Source organism: Monodon monoceros, unplaced genomic scaffold (genome assembly GCF_005190385.1).
Source record: "Monodon monoceros isolate NGI ecotype Baffin Bay Population unplaced genomic scaffold, NGI_Narwhal_1 Super_Scaffold_3, whole genome shotgun sequence".
In the NCBI taxonomy this organism is placed as follows: Eukaryota; Metazoa; Chordata; class Mammalia; order Artiodactyla; family Monodontidae; genus Monodon; species Monodon monoceros.
In genome coordinates, this window is record NW_021703780.1 from 6,025,819 (window position 1) to 6,049,959 (window position 24,141).

At 43.3% G+C, this 24,141-nt stretch overlaps 1 protein-coding gene across 2 annotated transcripts in view; it reads right to left on the reverse strand.

Annotated features, from left to right (window-relative positions):
- Window positions 1-17,269, reverse strand: part of SSR1 (signal sequence receptor subunit 1) — a 32,318-nt gene extending 15,049 nt beyond the window's left edge. Inside the window, exons 1-7 of one of the 2 annotated variants that reach the window (XM_029242453.1) lie at window positions 16,890-17,269; window positions 14,081-14,193; window positions 10,832-10,919; window positions 9,270-9,532; window positions 7,280-7,356; window positions 6,440-6,518; window positions 4,109-4,202 (exon numbers count right to left, since the gene is read on the reverse strand). In XM_029242453.1, the coding sequence (XP_029098286.1) occupies window positions 4,109-4,202; window positions 6,440-6,518; window positions 7,280-7,356; window positions 9,270-9,532; window positions 10,832-10,919; window positions 14,081-14,193; window positions 16,890-16,968 (793 nt within the window). In that variant the 5' untranslated portion in view covers window positions 16,969-17,269. The remainder of the gene's footprint in view (window positions 1-4,108; window positions 4,203-6,439; window positions 6,519-7,279; window positions 7,357-9,269; window positions 9,533-10,831; window positions 10,920-14,080; window positions 14,194-16,889) is intronic. The other variant, XM_029242454.1, reaches the window with a different exon arrangement.
- Between the last annotated feature and the right edge of the window lie 6,872 nt (window positions 17,270-24,141).

A 24,141-nucleotide genomic window follows, 5' to 3' on the forward strand; every position in this document is an offset into this window, starting at 1 on the left:
TTCATTTCAGCAAAGAACAACGAAATGTGTATAATGGTGCTCTCAGTCATCAAAGGAAACCACCTCCTTCTGACCCCCCCAAAACCCTAAAAAACTTAAAAAAAAAAAACAGAAAACCTTAAACATGATGTCTCATATTGAATAAATAGGGCGGATCCGAAAATGCCTCCCTGCCCATTTAAAAAAAGACTAAATTGTAGTAAAATGGTAACTCACTGCAACTTTTTTCATATTAGAAAAGAGAAAGGCAAGATGTTAGCAGAAAGTTAAACTGGTCCCTTCCCTTTCCACTTTCTCGGACTGCATAATCTAATTTCCTACCTCACCTGTGGGGAAATATTATATAAATAACTTTCAGATGGATTTCTTTTTACTTAATGAGATACATGTCACAGTTTTCTAACAGATCCCTGAGTTAAAGTCACATTACACAGAAGACTTCATAGTTATAGCTTCTGATGAAGGTTTCCCTATGTACACATATGAAACAACATTTAGCGAAGATCCTATAATTTTTCTATTAAAATCAGCTAACCTGTCACTTACAGTTAAAAGACCTCAGGGAAGTTGAAGCACCCTACTCTGAAATGCAAAACATACAAGAAAAAACTTCTTAGTAATGGGCTCAAATTGTTTCAAACCACCCTTCTTCCTTTACACTCCGAACGAGACTCATCACCTGAGACACGTGATATTCTCTCCTTCAACAAGACTTCCTTTGACTCTAAATATGATCCCCCTTTCCTAACTTTTAAGTTGTCCACATTATTCATTCTAGCACATAATCACATACTATTTCACATATGTGCTTTACTTTCCTCAAGCAGAAATGTAAACTCTGAAAAACAGTAATACATATATTCTTAGCTGCTTTTTAACATACCGCTCAGGACCTAGCAGTGTTATGACACACTGTGGGTAATACTGACTGAATGAAAGCACAGTTATGCGTGATTGGAATTTCGCTCAGCTTTTAAGTTCCTGAATAACAGGTCAGGGAGGAAGATACTATGAAACCAGTCTCCCAGTCTACACAAGCAATCCCGCTGCACTGTAGAGGCCGTGGTCTACACTTCCGCCCAATTCCATTTCCCGCCACACGGAATGCCGGTTGGTGTGGGAAGCCTGTCCTTGCAGAGACCCTCAGCTGTCGCCAAGGCTCTGCGCCAGTGTCCCCGCATCCCGGCCCGCCTGTGCTCCGAACACGCTTCCACACGCTCACTGGGGTTGCACGGGCTCCTCGCACCCAGCACATCCAGCGCACACCCCTCTCTCCTTGTGCACAGACACTCCTCCTCCTAGAGTCCCTGCTGTTAATGGGACCACCTTCCATCCAGCTGCCCAAACTCAGAGCAGCCTGACTCCTCCCTTCCTGCAACTACCAAAATGCCACTGAAAGCCCAACCAGCTCCACTTCTGAAATATCTTTCTCTTCCCTTTTATTCCCATTCACTTCTGCCTTAGCTTAGGCCCTAATGGTTCCTCGTACGCTTGGCTGAAATCACCTAGCTGGTATCCCTGGGTCCACTAGCTCCCACTTGTTAGCCAGCCTCCGTGAGACTATCACATAATTTTAAAAAAAAAACATGAATTTGTTATTTCTCTGCTTTAAAGTATCTGATGGCTGCCATTTGGCCAGAAGGAAAGTCAGAATGCTGTAGCAGAGCACATAAAAAAGACTCCCCCTCACAGAACTCAAGAATCGGCCAATGTCAACCCTTTCTGTGAATGATCTCCCTACCCTCCTACCTGGAGAAGGCCCCTCCTATGCTCTTACTAAAGCACCTACCAGACTGCACTTGCATTTCAACATAGAAAGACAAGTCAATTTATAAACCTGGAAAGAACATGAACAGCCAATTCACAGGAAAAGAAATAATAAGTAGCCAATAAATATGCATAAAGAAGCCAAACCTCATTCTTAACTGTAAATGAAAATGAGATACCATTTTGTAACATACTAGCAGATTAAAACATTTTATTATACTTAACACGTGAGAATGATTAGTAAGAGGGGAGGAGAAACAGGCAATATTATACATTACTGAGAACGTAAGTTGGCACCACCTTTTGGGAAGGAAATGGAACACTTTCCATAAAAATTAAAATGTGCATAATCTTAGACCTAGCTATTCTACTTTTAAAAAATTATCCTAGGGACTTCCCTGGTGGCACAGTGGTTAAGAATCCACCTGCCAGTGCAGGGGACACAGTTTCCAGCCCTGTTCCAGGAAGATCCCACATGCCACAGAGCAGCTAAGCCCGTGCGCCACAACTACTGAGCCTGCGCTCTAGAGCCTGCGAGCCACAACTACTGAAGCCCATGTGCCTAGAGCCTGTGCTCCCCAACAAGAGAAGCCACCGCAATGAGAAGCCCGCGCACCGCCATGAAGAGTAGCCCCCGCTCGCCACAACTAGAGAAAGCCCACACACAGCAACGAAGACCCAACGCAGCCAAAAATAAATAAATTAATTTTTAAAAAATTATCCCTGGTAGGAGAGTGGGCAAAATAGGAGTAGGGGGTCAAAACTGATAACTTCTAGTTATATTAATATACAACATGGTGATTATAGTTAACAACACTGTCCTGTATATCTGCAAGTTGCTAAGAGAACAGATCTTAAGAGTTCTCATCGCAAGAAAAATAAAATTTGTAACTGTGGGGTGCTGTTGGCTAGACGATGTGGTAATCATTTCACATTTTACACGAATATCAAATCATGTTGTACGTGCAAAACTAATGTTATATGTCAATTACATCTTAATTTTTTAAATTAGCCCGTAATTTTATATATTAATAATATTCATTAGAGTATTAATCTTAAGAGCAAAAAACTGGAAATAACAAACATCCTTCAATATAGAATAGGCTTAATCCTGACACATTTATGTTAAAGAGTTGTAAAAGAATACTATGTAGTTATTAAAAAGAATAAGATAAATATATAGTTATCAAAAAAAGACATCCAAGGCACAAGAACTCAGGTTGTAGAACTGTGTGTCACATGATGCCATCTGTGTAAACACACACAGACACAATAGACATATGGGCTGGTACACGTATAGAAAACACTTAGACTAACATGTAAGTACCAATTATTTATGGAAAATGGGACTCGTGGAGCCAGGAGGTTATCTCTGAACTTTTTTTCTTCCCCCCACCGCCCCAAAAAAAGGACAGGACCTCCTGGTGGTGCAGTGGTTAAGAATGCACCTGCCAATGCAGGGGACACGGGTTTGAGCCCTGGTCCAGGAAGATCCCACATGCCGCGGAGCAAGTAAGCCCCTGGGGCACAACTACTGAGCCCGTGTGCCACAACTACTGAAGCCCATGCACCTAGAGCCCGTGCTCCACAACAAGAGATGCCACTGCAATGAGAAGCCCAAGCACCGCAACGAAGAGTAGCCCACGCTCACCGCAACTAGAGAAAGCCCACGTGCAGCAACGAAGACCCAACGCAGCCAAAAATAAATAAATAAATTTTTTAAAGTTGTTTAAAAAAAAGCGATGAAGCCATACTGCTTTTATGGTAAATGTTTTTAAAAAGTCCAATTACAACTGGAGAAAAAAATCTATATTCTTCTATAAAGATTAATATTTAACCAACTGCATATATAATAAAAACTGAAATATACGTTAGGTAAACTATCAGGCAGTACTGTAGGTTATTCTTTCAAAAATGGTGGGTAGGTGGCAGTTTTTCTAATAAATATGGTGATAGAAAACTGTTCCCTTATTCAATAAACTTACTGTAAAGTATTCACAAACAACAGCTCCCAACACCACAACAAACACCATTAAAAAGATGAATTGCCTCACCTCTCCTACTCTGCACTGAAGCAACAGGAAAGAAGAGAGACAGGAAAAAGGTTAGGAATATAGAGAATTCACACATTTGTATACAAACTGCAGATGTGGAAGCATTTCTAAATTAAAGCATAAATATAGTGCACAGAATAAAAATGTGATGCATTCATTGCTCATCATATTAGATTCGTACAAGCCATGAAAAGATGAGTGTTGACCAAGCATTTTTTGCCAAATCTAAGATACTTAATTTCCATTTAAGAGAAAAGCTTCCCAGGCGAGCCTGTAAGCGTACTTACTGATCTGATTCAAAGTTTCCTGAGGAATCCAGCTCATGTCAACATCACTCTGACTCGAGGTACCCGTCTCTACCTTCTGTATGGGTCTCTTGCGCTAAGAGAACATAAAAACATTATTGTAAAGGAGTTCCATTATATTATTTACTATAATATTAAAACCGCCCATCAAGCTACCCACTTAAATATATTAATAAACATGTTCTCTTTTAGTCCTAAAACATATTCCTCAAATATTTTTTTAACGAGACGGGAAAATCATGTCTACACGAATTATAAAGAATAAGGAATAAATCTGCACAATTACTTATTTTCAGTCTCTAACGGCCTTTTCCTCTGCTATAAAGCTTCATATGTTATTATACAATTGGTAGACCAAGTAAGAACTTCTCCTTTTACAATGATTTTCATTTGGGGAATCAAATCTTAAAGAATAAACTTATTTCCACATTAAACAAAAGTTGGGATAATTACTGAAATGTTGCATGCAGGCAGATCCCTGCATTATTAGCTAAATACACTTAAACAGCTGGCATAAATAAAACAAAACAGAAACATACAATCCCATTTAAGCTAACAACCTCAAACTTTGTTCCTTGAGTATTTGCAGCCAAACTGCTAGAAAGTAAGAAGGTGATTCAATTCCACTGGTCCTATTCTTTAAAAAAACAAAACAAAAAAACCCACCTAATTATTTACATAAGAAACAGAATATTAATTTTACAGTCCAAAAATTGGACTCTGAATACACAGAGATAACTGAAAAACTGGCTTATACCTAATACATAAACTTATAGCAAACATGCTGATTATTATGAAAACAAGGTAAAGAAAGTTATGAAAATTAACATTCAAGCACTAAGTATTTTTCTTTTAAAAAGGATTTATTAATAACATTTACTGCTAATTTTACATAGATTTGATTGCCTGACTTACTGCTTAATAAATAAAGATTAACCAAAATGTCCAGCAATTGTTTAGGGTCTAGTACACATCAGTGTATTTGACACAAATCACGTTATATACTGAGAGCAATAGTATGGGTTATTTTGTTTGGGGGTTGGTTTTCTTTGGCAGGGTAGGGGAGACAGTGACAGGATGAGCTACCGAGTTCAGAGACAGGAAACCATGATTACACCGGGTGCTTCAATGTTGCCACTCCACAACTCTAACACGAAACAGAATTCTGACTTAAATACAGCCAAATTCATTCATTCTTTTTCAAACGAAGACTCATTTAATTGCTAATCAGAAGTCAGCCCTATAGTCAAGAGTATTAAAGCAAATACATAAAAGCTGCATTACTTATAGATAAAATACATATCCATGAAAGAGTATGATAAACAGAAGAATGAAATTTAATGTCTGAGTTTTAGGAATAAAAAATCTAGACTATAGAGTTATGTAACAGTGAGAAGGTAAGTGTCATCCTGGAGAATGCAGACAAAGGACACCAAGTGCACGCGGCAGCAGAGTCTAAACAAATCCGAATCAGACACCCAAGGTCTCCTCTTCAGGCTTTTATTTATTTACTTATTTTTTGCGGTACGCGGGCCTCTCACTGCTGTGGCCTCTCCCGTCGCGGAGCACAGGCTCCGGACGTGCAGGCTCAGCGGCCCAGCCGCTCCGCGGCATGTGGGATCTTCCCGGACCGGGGCACGCACCCGCGTCCCCTGCATCGGCAGGCGGACTCTCAACCCCTGCGCCACCAGGGAACAGGCTTTTATTTTTATTGTTGTTATTATTTTTAAAATAGGTCTTCGCTGGAGTGCAACCGCTTCACAATAGCGTGCCAGTTTCTGCTGCACAACAAAGCGAATCAGCCACATGCCCACACAGCTCCGACCCCCCGGGCCCCCACCCTCCAGGTCATCGCAAAGCACGGAGCCCATCTCCCTGGGCTATGCTGATGCCCCCCACCAGCCAACCACTCTGCGCTCGGTAGCGTATATATGTCCGTGCTACTCTCACTTCATTCAGGCTTTATTTTAAAAAGGTGCAACAGGGCTCCCCTGGTGGCGCAGTGGTTGAGAGTCCGCCTGTCGATGCAGGGGACGTGGGTTCGTGCCCCGGTCCGGGAAGATCCCACATGCGGCAGAGCGGCTGGGCCCGTGAGCCATGGCCGCTGAGCCTGTGCGTCCGGAGCCTGCACTCCGCAACGGGAGAGGCCACAACAGTGAGAGGCCCGCGTACCGCAAAAAAAAAAAAAAAGGTACGACAAACCTGTAATCTACAAACCCACAGTGAGAGCAAAAAGCCACAAATAACTAGACTGTACTCAGTACTGTAACCATTTTTGAAGTAAGGCTGTAAGAGCTGTTTATCGATATTTACCTTTCTAGATTCTAGGAGTTGATGAAGGCCAACCACCACCAAAAGCCCAAGACCAGCAAGGAACATATACATAAAGATTCTGATATAAAAGGAGAAAATATAAACTGGCTTTAGTTCATAAGAAATACCACAGCTAATTAAAACTATAATTGTGCTTAAACTCCTAAGAGGTATGAGTTAATTACAATGATTCTAACAAAATATAATTTTTCCAAATAATTTGTGGGGAAAAGGAACAAAATATTTTAAATTCAACGTAGAGCCAGGTAACAGTTTTATAAATTTACCTTTAACAACAGTCAGTCCCCACCCCCCAAAAAAGGCATATGACCTACAATGAATTACTTCATAATTTGTTATAGTCAAAGCTCAGTTAAACAGCTGCATTAGGTGCTGTCTTCCTCAAATATTAGACTTTGCACGATTTTATTTGAAAGTTACTTTTAGTGAATTATATAAGTATATAGTGAAAAATGATTCATCATTCGCAAAGGACACATTTTTCAAGATAAAATCTTATGGTTTATGTTTTCAATAGTAATTTTGGAGCCATGCAACTTAGATGAGGCTGATGACCAACTTAAGAGGGCGGGGTGGAAAACAATTTAAAGACGGGAAGAACAAAACGCAAACTTTCTAAAACAATTTTTTGTTAGTTTTAACTATCTTTCCTAACTTGGTATTAATAGTTGTAAGAATCATCTAAAGTATGAATTTAAGTAGTCAGGATTCCACCCAATCTACACCTAATCTTGCATCATTAAAAGCTACAGTGACGGAAGCAAGCCTCCCAGCCCTACCTTGTGAGACCAAGACCTACACACTGTGACTTTCACTTACGTCTCTCCATCTAGCCCATCTTCTCTCTCAATAACTGTAACTGTTTGATTGAAGACAGCATCTTGGAAAACATTGCCCTGTTAAAAAAATAAATCACAAAAATCGGAAATGTGTTGAAAGAATGAAAGCTTAAAAGATTTCTTAAAACTGTTACCCTACAGATACCCTACCGATACCATACCGCTTTCTCATCACTTAGAACATCAGTAAGACTCAACAGGGTCATACGTAAGTGCACCAATTCAATGTCAGGGACTCAACGTTATGATGTTACTTTCTCCTCAAAAATAAAAAAGGCCTCCAACTTTGCTAAAGTTGTCCCCACTTTCTTTGACGGGGATGAGAGGTGTGAGAAACCAGGGAAGTGAAGTAAAAACAGGATAACTTGCAGAAAGAAACAGAGCCCACAGAACACTCTTCAGCTAGAAGCCCTGGCTTCTGTTGTAGGTAATCCTCCAAACGAGAAAGGAAGACCATGAACATGCACACAGGAGCTCCAGAGAACATCATTTTAAGAACTAGACTTGAACAAAAGTCAAATTCATGTTCTAAATTGGCAATGGATTGGAAATCAGTTTATATTAAATGGGTTAATGACTTTCAGTATCAAAATCTTTTTCTGTGGTGGTCTCCAAATAATTCTGTCAGCTCAACACAATTTCAGTTTTCAAATACATGACAATCACTGGGACAACACACAGCTGTATTGTGTTTTGTGTGAAGCATCGAGGTAGTACTTTTTCAAAACTGTCACCACTTATTGCTGAACTGTGACGATTTAAGTCTTATTCCAAGATCTTTCAATTAGCATTCCCCTAGTGACAATTCCAAGATGAAACAAACATTCAAAATGGAACTGAAGCTATATATATGCTTGTTGGATTAAGTTTAATTCTCCTTGAAAACTTGATGAAATATACAATCCTTCAAGCTACTAAACTATAACGTTGAGGAGGCTTAATACATTGTTCTGAAAATAAGGACGGGGACTTCCCTGGTGGTCCAGTGGTTATAGGACTCGGCGCCCTCACTGCAGGGGCCTGGGTTCAACCCCTGGTCGGGGAACTGAGATCCCACAAGCAGTGCAGTATACACCGCCCCCCTCAAAAAAAAAAGAAAAAAGATGAAAACTCTTTCCCACTTTCCACTAAGTAGTTTTAAAAAAAGACACAAAAGGAAAACTTAAATGCAGCATGAGAAATTTAACTCAGATGTAAATATGTTGATACTGGGGTGATGAAAAGGTTGAATAAGCTTCCAAGAGAGGATGAAATTTCCTTCTCAGAAAACTTTTTCAACAGGGAATGGTTTACATGTGCTTTCTATCTGAAGGAGGACGTGATAGTTGGCATCTAGAGGTCAACTCCCAGCAGTAAAATTCTAGTAGGCTTCTCTCATTCATTCACTGGATATATGTATCCTATAGAAAGATAGTAAAATATCCTAAGAAAGACAGCAGAGCTTATATTAGGCTATTTGGTTCTCATAAACCATAAGCCTTACTAACATCCTAAAAGTAATTTGGTTACATTTTCTCTATGAGTGTATAAAATGACATAAAAATAGTCACAGAAAGTCCTTAAAACTTACCAACAGAAGCAGTAAAACAGGCAAAATGCAAGCAACAAAAGGAGGTACAAAAATTACTTTATATTAACATCTGAAGAAGTAGCAGATTCCACTGTGCGGCTTACCGTTCCTTTTCAAGATCCAGCTGGAGTCACTTTCACTTTCCTACCCCCGCACTTACTTGTCCCTAGTATGTATCACTTATGCTGTGATGTTGTCTGTCTACAACCATCTGCCCCACTGGATTATAGACTTGAAGACAGAGGTGTACAATTTATCTTTGCCTCCCTGCTGCCTATTTTCAACCACAAAATAGGCACCTGAATGAATAAATATAAGAATATTCATTAAACAATGTCAACTGTCCTCATCCATTCTTAACTTAAAAAAAAAAAGAAGAAGAAGGTTTAGAGAGCCTTACGTTCAAATCTTTGTAGTTCAGATTGATGACTAGACCAAAGGGCCGGCCACCCATGGGCTCTGCGGGAATGAAGGAGTACTCAAAAGTTGCCTGTCTCTGGGGCGGCACTACAGTGTTCAGAGGAAGAGCCGTGAAATTCTGGATGTAAAACTGGTAGTCCTGAGGATAACGGAATGAGGCATCTAGAGATTCAACGACAAAATCTTCTGTACCCTTGTTTGTAAAGCCTACCAGGAACTTCACAATGTTATTTGCTGGAAAATCTAAGAAACAAAAAAGAGACAGGAAGATTAGAAAACATTCACAGGGTACAAAATAAGCAGACATTACAAATGGATTCTGGCACCCTTTCCTGCTATGTATGGATTTGGTTTCAGAACCCTTTTCAGTAGAGCACTCCAGCCATCCACTAACCAGCAACTTGGGAGTTCGTCTGTAAGCTGAAACCCTTGTCCCCATGGCAGCATTCCAACTTAAGAGTTGAACTGAGCACCTCAATTTCAGACCAGATCACTTCCAAGTTGTATGTATACTGGAAGGAGCTGTATACTTCCAGGAGTGAGATTATCTTGCAGGGGGACTACGTGTCTTGGTGAAGTCACCTTCACCTCCAACTCAGTATCTGCAACCTGTGCAGGTAACGGAGAGGAAAATGACAGAAAGGTAAAGTCTCAGAGGTTCACCTGAAAACTGTACTATCTATTAAAACATAACAGAGAAAAAAATCAATCAGGCAATCCTTATTTGCAGTTAGTCAAAATGCAAACAAACGTGACCCAAGGAGGCAGCTACAAAAATAAACGGGAAAAACCAACAACAAAAACCTCCCAAATCATACTTTCTGTAGGCACAGAGCCAGAATGTATGTGGGAATAAAACAGAAAGCTTGAGAAGACCTAGAGAATGCATAACCTCAAATAATAAGTCTTCGATAATTATCCTGTGGTCTACAGGGCTGCTTCATCCAGTAAGTACAGGTTCTGGGGTCGGACACATCTGGGTCTGAATCCTGTCTTCAGAATCTGTTTATTAACTGAATAACCCTGTTCAAGTCGTAACCTCTCTAAACCTCAGTTCAACAACAATAACTCTCCTCTTAGGGTTCCTACTAGGATTGAATAATACATGCAAAATATTGAAAACAGTGCCTGCCACATAGTTCTCAATAAATATAAGCCATTAGTTAATTTTCTTCTAATGCAACACAGGCTCTAATCAAGGCCTAACTGTAAAGATATAGTATTTCACTAATGTTTACACTCAAAATATGAATGTTATTTTACTGTGGCAGTTTGAAAAAAGTTTAAAAACAGTATCTTTCAAAAGGACGTTTGATTTCTAGTTAAAATAGATAGTATTTATTTTTTCCCCGTAGTTTAAATGCCAGAAATGCTACCTTACAGATATGGGTATTCATACATGTAAGTGGGTTTTTCCCCAAAATGTGTCTACGCTATACTTGTAAAATAAAGATCTTAATCATTATTAATGCTTCCCCCAAAACTGAGCTAGCCATTTATAAAATTCCTGTATTTGAGTTACAACCAACATTCCCCTCTCACCTTCTCCTTTCACAAACAGGATGGTTGTATCTGCACTTGGTGAAGCTTCAGGTTCACCAGATACATCTTCTTCCTCTTTATCTTCAGCCTAAGAAAAATGTTAAAAGCAGATTACTATGGAAGAAAAACAACATCGTTTAAGAATAATGACTTCACTAGATTTGGGACAATATATACATTGCTTCTCCAAGGCTGTGTTGGGATTAGCAGTGGAATGAATTTCATTGTAACTCATCGGTGAAAATAAAACTTGAAGAGCAGTGCATCTCAAAGAGTAATGTGCATGCGGATCCCCTGGGGATTCTGCAGCTGTGACTCAGGTATAGGGTGAAGCCTGAGATTCTGTATGTATCTGAAATGCCCATGCCAGGAAATGCCCATGAAGCTGGTACTTAGATAACACTTTGAACTGCGAGGTTCTAGACTATGGGTTGGTAAATTTTCTGTAAAGTTTGAAAGAAGTTTAAAAACAGTATTTTTCAAAGGGACATTTAGTTTCTAGTTAAAATGGGTAGTACTTACTTTTCCCCTTAGTTTAAATGCCAGGAATACTACCTTCCCGGAAAAGAAGAATTCTCATACACACTTTTCATGCCACCCCTCCCCGACAAAGGGCAAAGGGAAGGAGACTCCAAAGGAGGCGCTGGCCTGAGGACGCAGGTAGCAAGTGTCTTCCGCTTTCAGGACCACAGGTCCCTGCTGCAACTATGCAACTGCGGGGGCAGCACAAAAGCAGCCAGGGACAACACGGGGCGGGGCAGAGCTGGCTCTGTCCCGCATCCACATTCTGCCGAGCTGTGCTAGGGCCTGGTTATTGGTCTTTCCATTCCAATTAAGAACTGCCCCATGGGCTTCCCTGGTGGCGCAGTGGTTGAGAGTCCGCCTGCCGATGCAGGGGACACGGGTTCGTGCCCTGGTCCGGGAGGATCCCACATGCCGCGGAGCGGCTGGGCCCGTGAGCCGCTGAGCCTGCGCGTCCAGAGCCTGTGCTCCGCAACGGGAGAGGCCACAGCAGTGAGATGCCCACATACCGCAAAAAAAAAAAAAAAAAAAAGTCAACAAACTTTAACTAAAAATTTTAAACCCCAGTGCAGCATTTCTCCAGGCATCAATGAGAATTACAGATACTCTTGTATTTGAAATGTCCAGGCCCTTAATAAATCGAGATGCTTAAGGGCACCACTGTTTACTGGCATTTAACTTTTCATTTATGTAAATACTCTCTCTCCCAATACAGACCTCTCAAGAGCAAAGCCTGTCTTACATTTTAAAAATTCTCCACACCCACCTCATATGCTTAAGGCACTCAAAACATTTCTTCAGTGACTGTTGTACAATTCGTTCAATTGTATTATAAGTTATATTTTAAGTATCTTTAATGATACCTTCATTTACAAAAACTTAGTGAATTTCTACTTTTGGGAAAAGAGACCCACAAACAGGAAAAGAGACCAGAAACAGGAAGGTAGGAACCATAAGCTGTCAAATAAGGAGAAGAGGATATACTTGAGAAACAAGAGAAAACATCCCTAAGATTTGATTAACAGGTTGTGTAATAAAAAGAAATGAAAGCAACAAGGTAAAAGCTTGAAGCACCGGAGCCTTATCAAAACAGAATTAATTTATGGAACTAAGATGGATGGTAAATGCTGAATTCCATTTTGGACAGATAAAATTTGAGGTACTTATGGAACATCCAGATGTGCTATCCCATAAAGAGCTAGAAACAGAGGAATGGAGCTCAGTAAGGTAGGCGGCTAGATACGAGATCTGGAAGTCATCAACGTAAGGTGGTGGTTGTTAAAACCACAGGTGTCATCAACATTAAGGGAGTGAGCAGGGGGAGAGAAGGCAGTAGAGACCAGGCAGCAGCCGCTGAACAGAGAGAACCGATGGGGGTGCCACAGAGGTCAACGAGGGGACTCAAGGAAGGGGTACTCAGGAAATGCTAAAGAGGTCAAACAGGGGAGGAATGGAAATTCCAGGCCAGGAATTTGGCAGTCAGGTCACTGGTGAGTTAGCGAGAACAGTTTTACTAGATACATGGGACCAGACCAAGCACTGTTAGAGAACAAATGTGAAATGAGCAGAAGAGAAAGTGGCACAATTTCCTCTTTCAAGAACTGTGCTGGTAAAAAGAAAAGAAAACGTGTAGCAACTTCAGGTGGAGGAACACAAAGTGGAGGATGTGAGCACATCTGCAGCTTAACAGAATTAAGTCACCGAGAAGGATCAATGCTTAAAGTTACAGAAAGAAAGAGGATAATAAACAAGATCTCACAAGACCAGATGGGGAGACGGTGGTGGTGGTAGGGCCGGCCTTAGAAGAGAGTAAAGACAACTCACTGTTAAAGGAGAGATGTAGAAAAGATGAGTGAATAATATATTCCAGAAGTAGAATGTAGAAAATCTGACAGAGTCCACACTCGATGGCCTTCACCTTCTGATATCAAAGACAATAATACTGTTGCTAAGATTTCACAGAGGACTGATTTTGGAGTTTAAAAGTGGTTAAAAACCAATTCTATGTAGGATAAATTACAGTAGTCTAAGAGAGAAAATAAAATTAGCTAGAAGCATGCCACAATGATCTTGACTCTAGCCCAATATTCTTACTGTCATACTATAATTTTATAGTAAAAGTCTCAGTGTTAGCTTCTAAGAGATCTTCTCCAAGCCCTCCTTCTAAGCGGAATCTTCACAGAACATACTTTATATATTGTTTATTGTCCGCTCCTCACCCCCTGCCACCAAAATGCATACACACTGTCCCAAGAACATAAACTCCATGAGAGCAGAGAGAATCTCTGGTTTGTTCACCAGGGAAATCTAAAACAGTGCCTGGCACACAGTAGGAACTCAATAAATACTTGCTTATTGAGTGAAGGAAAAAAAGAAGAGGAAACTGACCCAGAAAGATAAGTTGCCCAAGACCAGAAAGCAAAGTAGTCTGTATCCCAAACCCAACAACAAATGGTCCAGTGGTCCTACTATAATGCTACCCTCACAGACTCACGTTCATATCACCTTGAATTGTTCTTTGTTTCACGTCTCCCTCCTTGCGCCAGAAAATACTTACAGATCATCCTCAATGACTGGCCCCATTCTCCCAAATTCAATCCACTTTGATCCCAGTAATAAACCTCTAAAAGCAAGAATTTTAATACCAAATTTGTCTATATAAGGGCTAAATACATATATATATATAGATACACTATACATATGTATTAAATCAAATACGGCACTAACCAAATCTGTGGGTTCATCTTCTTCCACTTCTGCTTCATCATCTTCATCTTCAATTACAGAATCTTCCACCGTTTCTTCATCTTCTGTAAGATCTTGAGCCGCTGCCAATGAGCCTAACAATAAAATAAAGAACAAGCAGTTAACCTTTACCCTGGAATACCAATGTTTCTAAATCTCAGGTATATAGGCAACGAAAATTTTCCCTCGGAATAACTCAATCTCCCAGCTCACTCAAGTGATGCCAAATTACAACGTGTCTAAGAATACTCATATGATTTTATCTTACTGCTAGTCTTACCAATTGCACATTAATTTTAGTGAGAAATGCTGTTTAATTTTAAAAAGCAACTGGAAAAATGAACTGCTAAAACTAAAGATGCCTTAAAGCCCAAATAAAGAAAGTCAAGCAACTCTGTTAAGCATATTAAAGAAAGTAAGTTTGTTTTAAAAGTAAGAAACTCCAGAATTTAATCTATCATTAACCACATAAAACAAACCAAAAAAATCCAGGTCTAAAGGAAAAGAGCAATCTAAATATCTAGGCAAGAAATCCTGTTATTAGAGTTGACTACAGCTCAAAACTCTTAGTACTCGATAGCATGTAATTCCAAGGAACAAATATCTGTATGACATCCATAGTGAAAACTAGCTCTCATAAAACACATTTGGTTTAGTAAAAACTATATTGGTAATTTCAAGTTTGAGAGCTGAGAAAGCATGCATTTATTTTTGCATACAACTTCCAACATGTTTTAAGATACTTTTTATTTCCCCTACACTTAACATCATAGTGAAAGTAAGCATAACTATAACGCCAAGAAACTATACATCATAATTTTATAGGCAAAAGTACATGTCACATTAAATCTATTTCAGGCAAGACCCTCAAAAGAAATTTCAAAGTTCTAGTGACTCTTCCAACATTTCTCAGAAAGAATGATGATGTGGCAATTAAGTAGAGGGAAAAAAAATATGGGAAAGGAAGCACGTGCACACGCTGTAATACTCAGGAGAAACAGTATATACTAAGGGGACTGCATTTTAAGTCTTTCCCACTTCCTTGAGTTCTTACTGCCCGTTAAGACTTATGCCAAATATTAAAGAACACTGAACCACACTTTATGAACTGAAAATCAGCTTCAGCTGCTGGCTGAACAGACTAAACAGTGCATTTATAATTTACAAATCATTTTGTAAAACCGGTAAGAATACCTACAACTGACATAATAAAGTTGTACTCAGTTAAATTTCAAGACTTCTCAATATATACAATGGCTTTCACCCTACATTTATAAAACAATGTTTTAATGCTAACCAGTAACAATTTTGTGCGTAAAAAAAACTTACACTTTTACATTGGAAAAATTAAGAGAAAACATCTTTTGAAAGACAGGCCATTCTGCACAAAGTGTTCAAAGATACCCAGTTAGATACTGATGTTTCTTAAGGAAAGCAAGCCTGAAAAAATATACTTTAGATTCTAGACAAGTACGATTACCAAATTTTCTTAAAGAAAATGAAAACATCGACCGGCAAGCAACTCCTAAAGGAAAAGCATTCCTATTTAAACCTGCAAATGAATTAACGGTTTTGGTTAATTCTCCCACTTGGTTTTCTATCCATTAAACAGAAGCCAGTCAGTTCACTTTTCTTTGCAAAAGAACTCGTGGATACCTGTCACTATCGTTCATTTTGCCACACAGCTTGCTTAAAGTTACAGAATAAAAGGAACTCGAGCGATCATTTAGTCAGACTGAATTCCACAGAGGAGAAAATGGAAGTTCACGATAGAACCAGGGTAAGAAGCCAAGTTTCCACATTTCTGACGTCCTGCTACCTATTCTCACACCAGGTTAACTGTTGGAATAAACCTAGATAAAACACGTACAGCTCGGGCTTCCCTGGTGGCGCAGCGGTTGCGAGTCCGCCTGCCGATGCAGGGGACGCGGGTTCGTGCCCCGGTCCGGGAAGATTCCACATGCCGCGGAGCGGCTGGGCCCGTGAGCCATGGCCGCTGAGCCTGCGCTCCGCGACGGGAGAGGCCACAGCGGTGAGAGGCCCGCGTACCGCAAAAAAACCAAACAAACAAGCACGTACAGTTCGAAGGAGACTACATTTTTTTCAGGACAATGCGATGCTTCCACAAAACAAAACGGGAAAAATAATTACAAAAAAAGGAGGGCAAAAGGAGGGCTCAAGTACCGGACATGCCCAGGGATTCTTCAGCCCGCCTGGGAGCAAGGCTAGACAGGCGGGTGACTTCTGGGGAAATCAACACACCTGGGAGCACAGAGGGATGTGCTGATAATCGGGGAGAGGACCAGCAGCACGGCTCAGAGTTCAGGCTAGCAGAAAACAAGGCTTTCAGCAAATGAATGGAGAACTCCTGGCGCGGACGCTAAAGACACGTCAGCCCAGCGCCGAGGGGCGGGGACGGGGTGGAGCGGCGGCCGCTGGAGCGCCAGGGGCCGCAGCGCCCTCGGGCACAGCCTGTCCGCCGCCCCTCGTTCCTCGCTCCGGCCGAGGCCGCGGCTGCAGGCGCGAGCCCGAGCCGCGAGCCGCCCGCCGCCCCCGAGCAAGCTCGCCGGCAGCGTCCAGCGCTCGCGTGCAGGAGGCGGGGGCCAGGCAGGCTCTGGCGCGCTGGGGGCCGCCCTGCGAGCCGGGGGTCGGGGGCCGCGGAGAGAGGCCGGCGAGGCGGACGCCGGACCCAGGAGCCGGAGCCGCCGCCGCGGCCTCCAGCTTCAAACCTGCGGTCGCGGCGTCTCCCACCCACCCGCCCGAGCCCCGCCACCCACTCCCCTCGCCTCACCTCCAGGGTGGCCTCGGAGCAAGAGAGTGGCGGGTAACACCAGCAGGAGAAGCAGCAGCAGGCGGGAGAAGGGCTTCATGGCGCGGCCAGTCCGGCGTCCAGTCCCCGTCCGCAACGACTCTCGGCGGCTCCGGCGGTAATGGCGTTACTCTTCATCCGGGCTTCGGGCGGGGAGGAGTGGGGCACGTACCACGCACGGCCTTCGCCACGCCCCCTCCCCTGGCAGACAAACGCCGCCAACGTGGCTGCTGAGCTCGGAGCCTGGGGAAGCTGGGCGGCCCCGGGAGTCACGTGGCCGGCCCCGGGAGTCACGTGGCCGGTTGCTAGGGCCTCTGAGATTCCCGCGAGAGTCCGCCTCAGTTACAGTCGCGCGCTGGTGACCTGCCGTTTGCCGCTCGCCCCGCCCTCCGTCCCTCCCTTCCAATTAATTAGCGTCGTTAGTGGTTACTTTATTTGAATGACGATCCGCCGGGTGACCGGCGCAATAAAGTCTTCGTGTAATTTTAAATTGTGGCCTTATAAGGAGCATGAACTGCCAGTGTGTGGCACTGAAAAGCAAGCATATGTTTTGGAATATATATAACAGTTAAAGAAAAAAAAAGCAAAGCATAAAAAATATACAGTGGAAACTCTTGTCCCCCCTCTGCAGACACCCTCACCCACAGTTAAACAGTGACAGTTCTTAACTTCTTACCTGACATTCCAGAGCTATAAGTCACCTAGAACAGGGCCTGGAATAGAGTAAGCATTTAGGAAACACAGAATGGGGTCGGCAATGGCTGGACACTTTCCTTCTCATCTAATGTGCATTTCGGGTTGCTGCCAGTAATCTGGCATGTCATGCAATTAAACAATGTGAATTCCAGGTACTGTTGCGCTAGACCAGCGTGAGATGTCATACGAATGATGAAACAAATAAGCTAACACATGGTGTGCTTACTATTGCCAATTCCTGTCATTTAATCTCTGAAAATCCTTATGAGCTGGGTATTATTTACTGGGAAGAAAACTGAGACACAGAAAGTTTTGTAACTTCCCCAAGGCTTAAAAGCTAGTCTATGACAGATGCAAGATTCGAACCTGGCAGTCTGATTCCAGACTGCGTGCTCCACTGGCCTAGGACCTCTGCTGCTCTACTCCTGCACGGGCTCTGCTCAAGGCCTCCCTGCCCCGGGGCCCCTGGAGAGGCAGCTTGTGGCTGCTGCAGGCACCATCTAATTCTGTCTGCTAAACCTGACAGTGCTGGGCTGAACCAACGCAGCTCCACTCCACCAGTGCCGCCAGGGCTGCTGCTCCTAAGGCACCTGGCAGAAGGGGAGGGTCTCCCTGAGAAGGCTCCTCCCACTTAGCTGCTGCCTCCACGCTTGCGCATGGCTATCAAAGCTGCCACTCTGTGCGAAAAGACATCACGACTGCGCACACCACTTTGATGTGGCTGAACCTTGCTGAGTTCTCTACAGGCGTGGGAAGACTCTCCCTCCCCAACTTTGAGGCACCTTCTTTTCCATGAGTTTCAAATCAGACCTGCTCTGAGCTCCTGATACCTGACAGGGCTTTTTTGAAAAACACGTCCTACTATTTAACTTGCTGCTGTCTCCCAGCACCGGGAAGAATCTGCTGTGGACTGCAGTAGGAGATATATACATGTAATCATGCTGTACACTCAGAATCACCTCTTCTCTCTTTCACTGGACCAGGGCTGTCTCCCTCTTCCCTTCAGAGGGCTAGTTTCTGGCAGAGAAGATCCTCATTCCTTATGTTAAAGAGATTCCTAGTAGGCCTGTCTCTTCAGTTCTCAGAACATGTTTAGATAGAGCCTGAACATATGAGGATAATCCAGTTTAGGCTTAAATTGGGACTTCCATTCCAGTTTTATTATTAAATGATTACTAATAGATTTTATTTGGGACTTGAATTTTAGACAGCCAGCCACTAAAGGGGCAACAGGAACAAAGTGTGCCTGCTCAGGACGGGACTGATGTGAAAATGAAAACGTACAAACAGAAAACAGAGAGAGACCTGTGTGACTGTCCAATTAGTACAAAAATCAAAAGCGGTAGCCCAGGGAAGTAAAACCCTTGCCCTGGTCTTGGTGCCCACTCTGCACTACTGTGATCTCCATTCTCCCTGTAATGAGCAGCGTTCCCTGGGTGCCCACCGAGAGCTCTCCCCCTTGCTGCCCCTCTCCGTGTTTTTTCTCTCTCACCTCTGCATTTATCTCCTTGTAGATCTGTGTTTTCCAGAAATATACTACATCCCGGTTATTCTCATTCTTACAGCTCAGGCAAACCCACACTTGATTCTCCACTTCTGTCATTTTACTTCCTTGGAATTTGTAAGAGCAGAGCTTTCTTTTCCTTGAATTTCTCAAGATTTCCCTCAGCATCATTAGCAAATGTGTCTATTAAGCCCCAGTTTTTGTTCTGGGTGTTCCCCCAGGTAACCCAGTAGATAAGGAACTTCCTCATGTCCTTAAAACCTTGCTCAACAGTCACCTCCTCAATGAGGCTCACCCTCACTCCCAGTTTAAAATTACAACCCCCAGCCCCTCCCTTGTACTCTCTATTCTCTTTTTTATAGCACTTTTTATCTTCTAACACAACATATAGTTTATTACATCTCCTGTCTGTCACACTTCAGGGATCTTTGTGCCTTTAGTCAATGTTATAGAACAGCGCCTGACACCAGTGGTAACTCAGAAAATATGTTGAATTTGTTATAAGTTACATCTTTCCCCACAAATTTGCAATCTAACTTCATTTGTAGACCTAATAAGAAATGAAAAACTGTCAAGCAAAAAAAAAAAGTTGTGTTTATTATATGCCAGCAAAGACTTCTGTGTTCTTTCACCTAGCAAGGGCTAAAAAAAGGGTTATGGTTTTTGTACTTTACTTCCGAAAGAAAAAAATTCTTTTGTGATCTTTATGTAAAAGGAATACTATGGGGGTGTGGGAGGGGAGACTGTCCCCAACCTGGTCCTCTTCCTTCACAACTCACAGACTCCCCTGCCCACCCTTGCTCAGCTCCTGGAAAAGAACAGACAAAATCACATTCACTGCTTTCCTCCAACTGTACACTCATGCTCTGCCCTCCTTTCCGTTCCAAGAAAAAACTTATATGGGCCTATCAAAGGTCAGCCATCATTTGTGGTTTGGATCTCATCTCCTGCTCAAAACCGTGTGATTTTGAAAATAGCCATCTCTCCTCTACCTCATATGAATTTCTACTTCTCCAATTCATCGCTCCCGTCCACATACAAATATACTATAATATTGCCCATCTTAAAAAACAAAATTCTGGGACTTCCCTGGCGGTCCAGCAGTTAAGACTCAGCGCTCCCACTGCAGGGGGCGTGGGTTCAATTTCTGTTTGGGGAACTAAGATCGCACATGCTTGGCGGTGCGGCCAAAAAGTAAAAAAAAAAAAAAAAATTCTCCGTGGCCGCTGGTACCCTCAGCAACAGCCTCGCTTGTCTGCCTCAGACACAGTAAAACTTCCCTATCTCACCTCTCGATTTTCTTCTCCACTTATTCCACTGGGCTGTTATTTTCACCACTTCACTAACATATCTCATCTTGCTGAATCGGAAAGTCCTCATCTGAGCCTCCCTCCCCACTTTTAAAAGTTTTTTTTTTTTAATATTTATTTATTTATTTTGGCTGCATCGGGTCTTAGTTGCAGCATGCAGGATCTTAGTTGCGGTGTGCATGCGAGATCTAATTCCCCGACCACAGATCGAACCTGAGCCCCCTGAATTGGGAGCGCGGAGCCTTATCCCCTGGACCACCAGGGAAGTCCCTCCACCCCCTTTTTTAACACCTGTTTCTGGAGGCTGGAGGACAACATACTCTCCTGGTTTTCCTTCCACCTCACTGGAAGGAAATTTCATCCCCACCCTCCATTCTCCAGAGAGGGTAGAGAGGCTGGAAATGAAGTTAATGCTTAATCATGATGATGTCAGGAAGCCTCCGTAGAAATTCTCAAAGTACAGGATTCAGGGGGCTTCTAGGTTGGTGAACAGAATCCAAGTACTGGAAGGGGGACACACCCCAACTCCAGGGGGACAGAAGATCCTGTCCTCAGGACCCTCCCAGACCTCGCCTTATGTCTCCCTTTATCTGGCTGTTCATCTGTATCCTTTAATAAACTGTTAAATGTCTGTGTTTCCCTGAGCTCTGTGAGCTGCTCTAGCAAATTAATGGACTCGGAGGAAGGGGTCATGGGAGCCTCTGATTTACAGCTGATCTATTAGAGGCACAGGTGACAACCAGGACTTGCCATTGGCATCTGAAGTGGGTGGGAGCAGTCTTGTGGGATCTGATGCTACCTTCAGGTAGTGTCCGGATTGAGTTAAATTGTGGGACCCCCAGCTGGTGTCGTAGAGAATAGCTTGTGGGGGAAAACCCAGCACGCTCCCGCGTCAGAGGTGTTGTGAATGTGGTCGGGGAGTGAGAGTAGGAACACAGGAGGGAGAAAACGGAGTTTCCCGAAACACTATTCTTCCAGCACCAAGGTCTTCGATTAGGGATGTTCAATTCCTCTAGTCCAAACTGAAGCAGAACCCATCAGCGGGGTAGCTGTGCTGTGAAATCTTGAAAATTCTCTTCTTGTAACATATTTGACCTTGGCCCTATAGGAATCCCCAACTGTGCTACAGAACCGTCGAGTTTCCACCATAGGGTGCTCGCTAGGATTTCTTAAACGTGTATTCTAGTTGCTGTTGCAAGCTTGCGCTTCCGAAATACGGGAAGACCCCGTCCAGTTTCACAGCTTACCTCTCACTCACTCGTCCCAAGAGTTATATTTACACAGGCAAATGTTACAGTCTTTTAACTACAGACATAATGTACAAAATACTGACATTTTGACATTGATATAAGCGCAGTCCTGTAATTCTTCTTAAAATGCTGTGACAGTGAACTCAGTTCTCACAGCAGCTAGCATGGAGGAGCCCGGAAACTAAGTCATTTTTTTTTTTAATTTTATTTTTGGCTGCGTTGGGTCTTCGTTGCTGAGCATGGGCTTTCTCTAGTTGCGGGGAGCGGGGGCTACTCTTCGTTGCGGTGCGCGGGCTTTTCATTGCAGTCGCTTCTGTTGCAGAGCACGGGGTCTAGGCACACGGGCTTCAGTAGTTGTGGCACATGGGCTTCAGTAGTTGTAGCATGCAGACTCAGTAGTTGTGGCGCGCGGGCTCTACAGCACAGGCTCTGTTGTTGTGGTGCATAGGCCCAATCGCTCCGTGGCATGTGGGATCTTCCCGGACCAGGGCTCACACCCGTGTCCCCTGCTTTGGCAGGTGGACTCAACCACTGAACCACCAGGGAAGCCCTGGAACCTAAGTCTTACGATTCCGTGTCGAGTGCTCTTTGTGCTGTGGCCTGATATCACCCACGAGCTATAATTTAGGGAAGAACGTGCTAAGAACCCTTAGAAAGTCACAGATAGAGGAGATACGTATTACTTTCAGATAAGGATGAAGGTGACATTTCAATTAAGCCTTGAAAGATGCACATGTTTCAAATATGAGGAGCTGGGTGGTGGAGGTGGAGAAGAGAGTTTAGTTGGGGCAGGAAAGGGCATTCTAGGACAAGGAAACCACGTGGGCAAAGGCAAATGCACCTAACTTGGGGCCAAAGCATGTAAGGCAGTGACTTCTGGGCTACCAGTAAGAACTGGAAACCCTGTCCACAAAATATAATTCAATAAGTTATTTCAATTATATATAATGAAATATCACGCAGCCTTTAAAAATGAGAGCAGCAAGTTGAGACCGGCAATATTGAAAAATATTTATCAGAAACACTATGAATCACAGGACTTCCCTGGTGGTCCAGTGGTTGGGACTCACCTTCCAGTGCAGTGGGTGCCGGTTGGATCCCTGGTCGGGGAGCTAAGATCCCACAAGACTCCGGGCCATAAAACCAAAACTTAAAACAGAAGTGATATTGTAACAAATTCAATAAAGACTTGGTTAAGATAAGACATGATAGCTTTAGAGGAAAAGGGGGTTGCAGGAAGGATTTTTTTAAGGCTAGGGTAAGAATTCAACAAAGAGTTGTAAATTAAAGGTGTGAGAGAGTAAGAATGATCAATGGAGCAAGTCCTCAAGAAGATGCAATGGGTCACAGTCAGGGAAACAAGGAACAAGGTGGGAGGAGAAGAAAGTGGATAAAAATAGAGGAACGGTGAGGTGGAGAGGAAACTGCACCTCCTCCTAGTACCCCGTGGCAAGAGCCCATGCTCTGCTCCCTGAGAGCAGGGGCTGCAGCTATTTCAGACCCTCGCCTCTCCCGCCACGCCACCCTCCTCCTGCAGGAAGAGGGCCAAGCTTTCCGCCGGGGTCTCCAACACCGTGCACAGCTCAGAGCTGCCTTCCTAACCTCCAGTCTCAGAGGGAGGGGTGTCTGAGCCTACGCTTCTGGGGACCCGAGGCCCTCTTTCTGCCTCTGAGACCTCGGTCATCAATGACCCTTCTCTCCTCCTTGTCTTCAGAACCTCCCTGACCACTGGATCCTTCTCAGCATATATTTAACTGCTTATTAAATATGTCCCAGGTGTTTCACAGCAACCTCATCCTCATCCTATCTTTCCCGCAAACTAGTGGTCCCTCCTGTGTTCTCTACCTCCGTGAAGACGACCACCCAGACCCGTGCCAGGCTTCCTAGGCCCCTCCCCCTTCACTCCCAGACTCCTTGCCCTTCACTCCCATAGCTAACAGTTACCTGTCCTTTTCACTTTGCCTCTGAAATCACTGTGCATCCATAACTTCCTCATTATTTCCTCTGTCACTATTTTAGTTTCTGGCCTTGGTTTTTCTTGCACGGAGCACTGTAGTAGTATCTTATCTGGTACTTTTGATTCTAGCATCACCCACCATCAACCTACCCTTTATATCACTATTAGGGTGATCTTTCAAGACGCATAATTTTTTAAAATTTATTTATTTATTTTGGCCGCGTTGGGTCTTCATTGCTGCACACTGGCTTTCTCTAGTTGCGGCGAGCGGGGTCTACTCTTCGTTGTGGTGTGTGGGCTTCTCATTGTGGTGGCTTCTCGTTGTGGAGCACGGACTCTAGGTGCGCGGGCTTCAGCAGTTGTGACACACGGACTCAGTAGTTGTGGCACACAGGCTTAGTTGCTCCGCGGCATGTGGGATCTTCCCGGACCAGGGCTCGAACCCGTGTCCCCTGCATTGGCAGGCAGATTCTCAACCACTGCGCTACCAGGGAAGTCCCATAATTTTTTTTTGGCC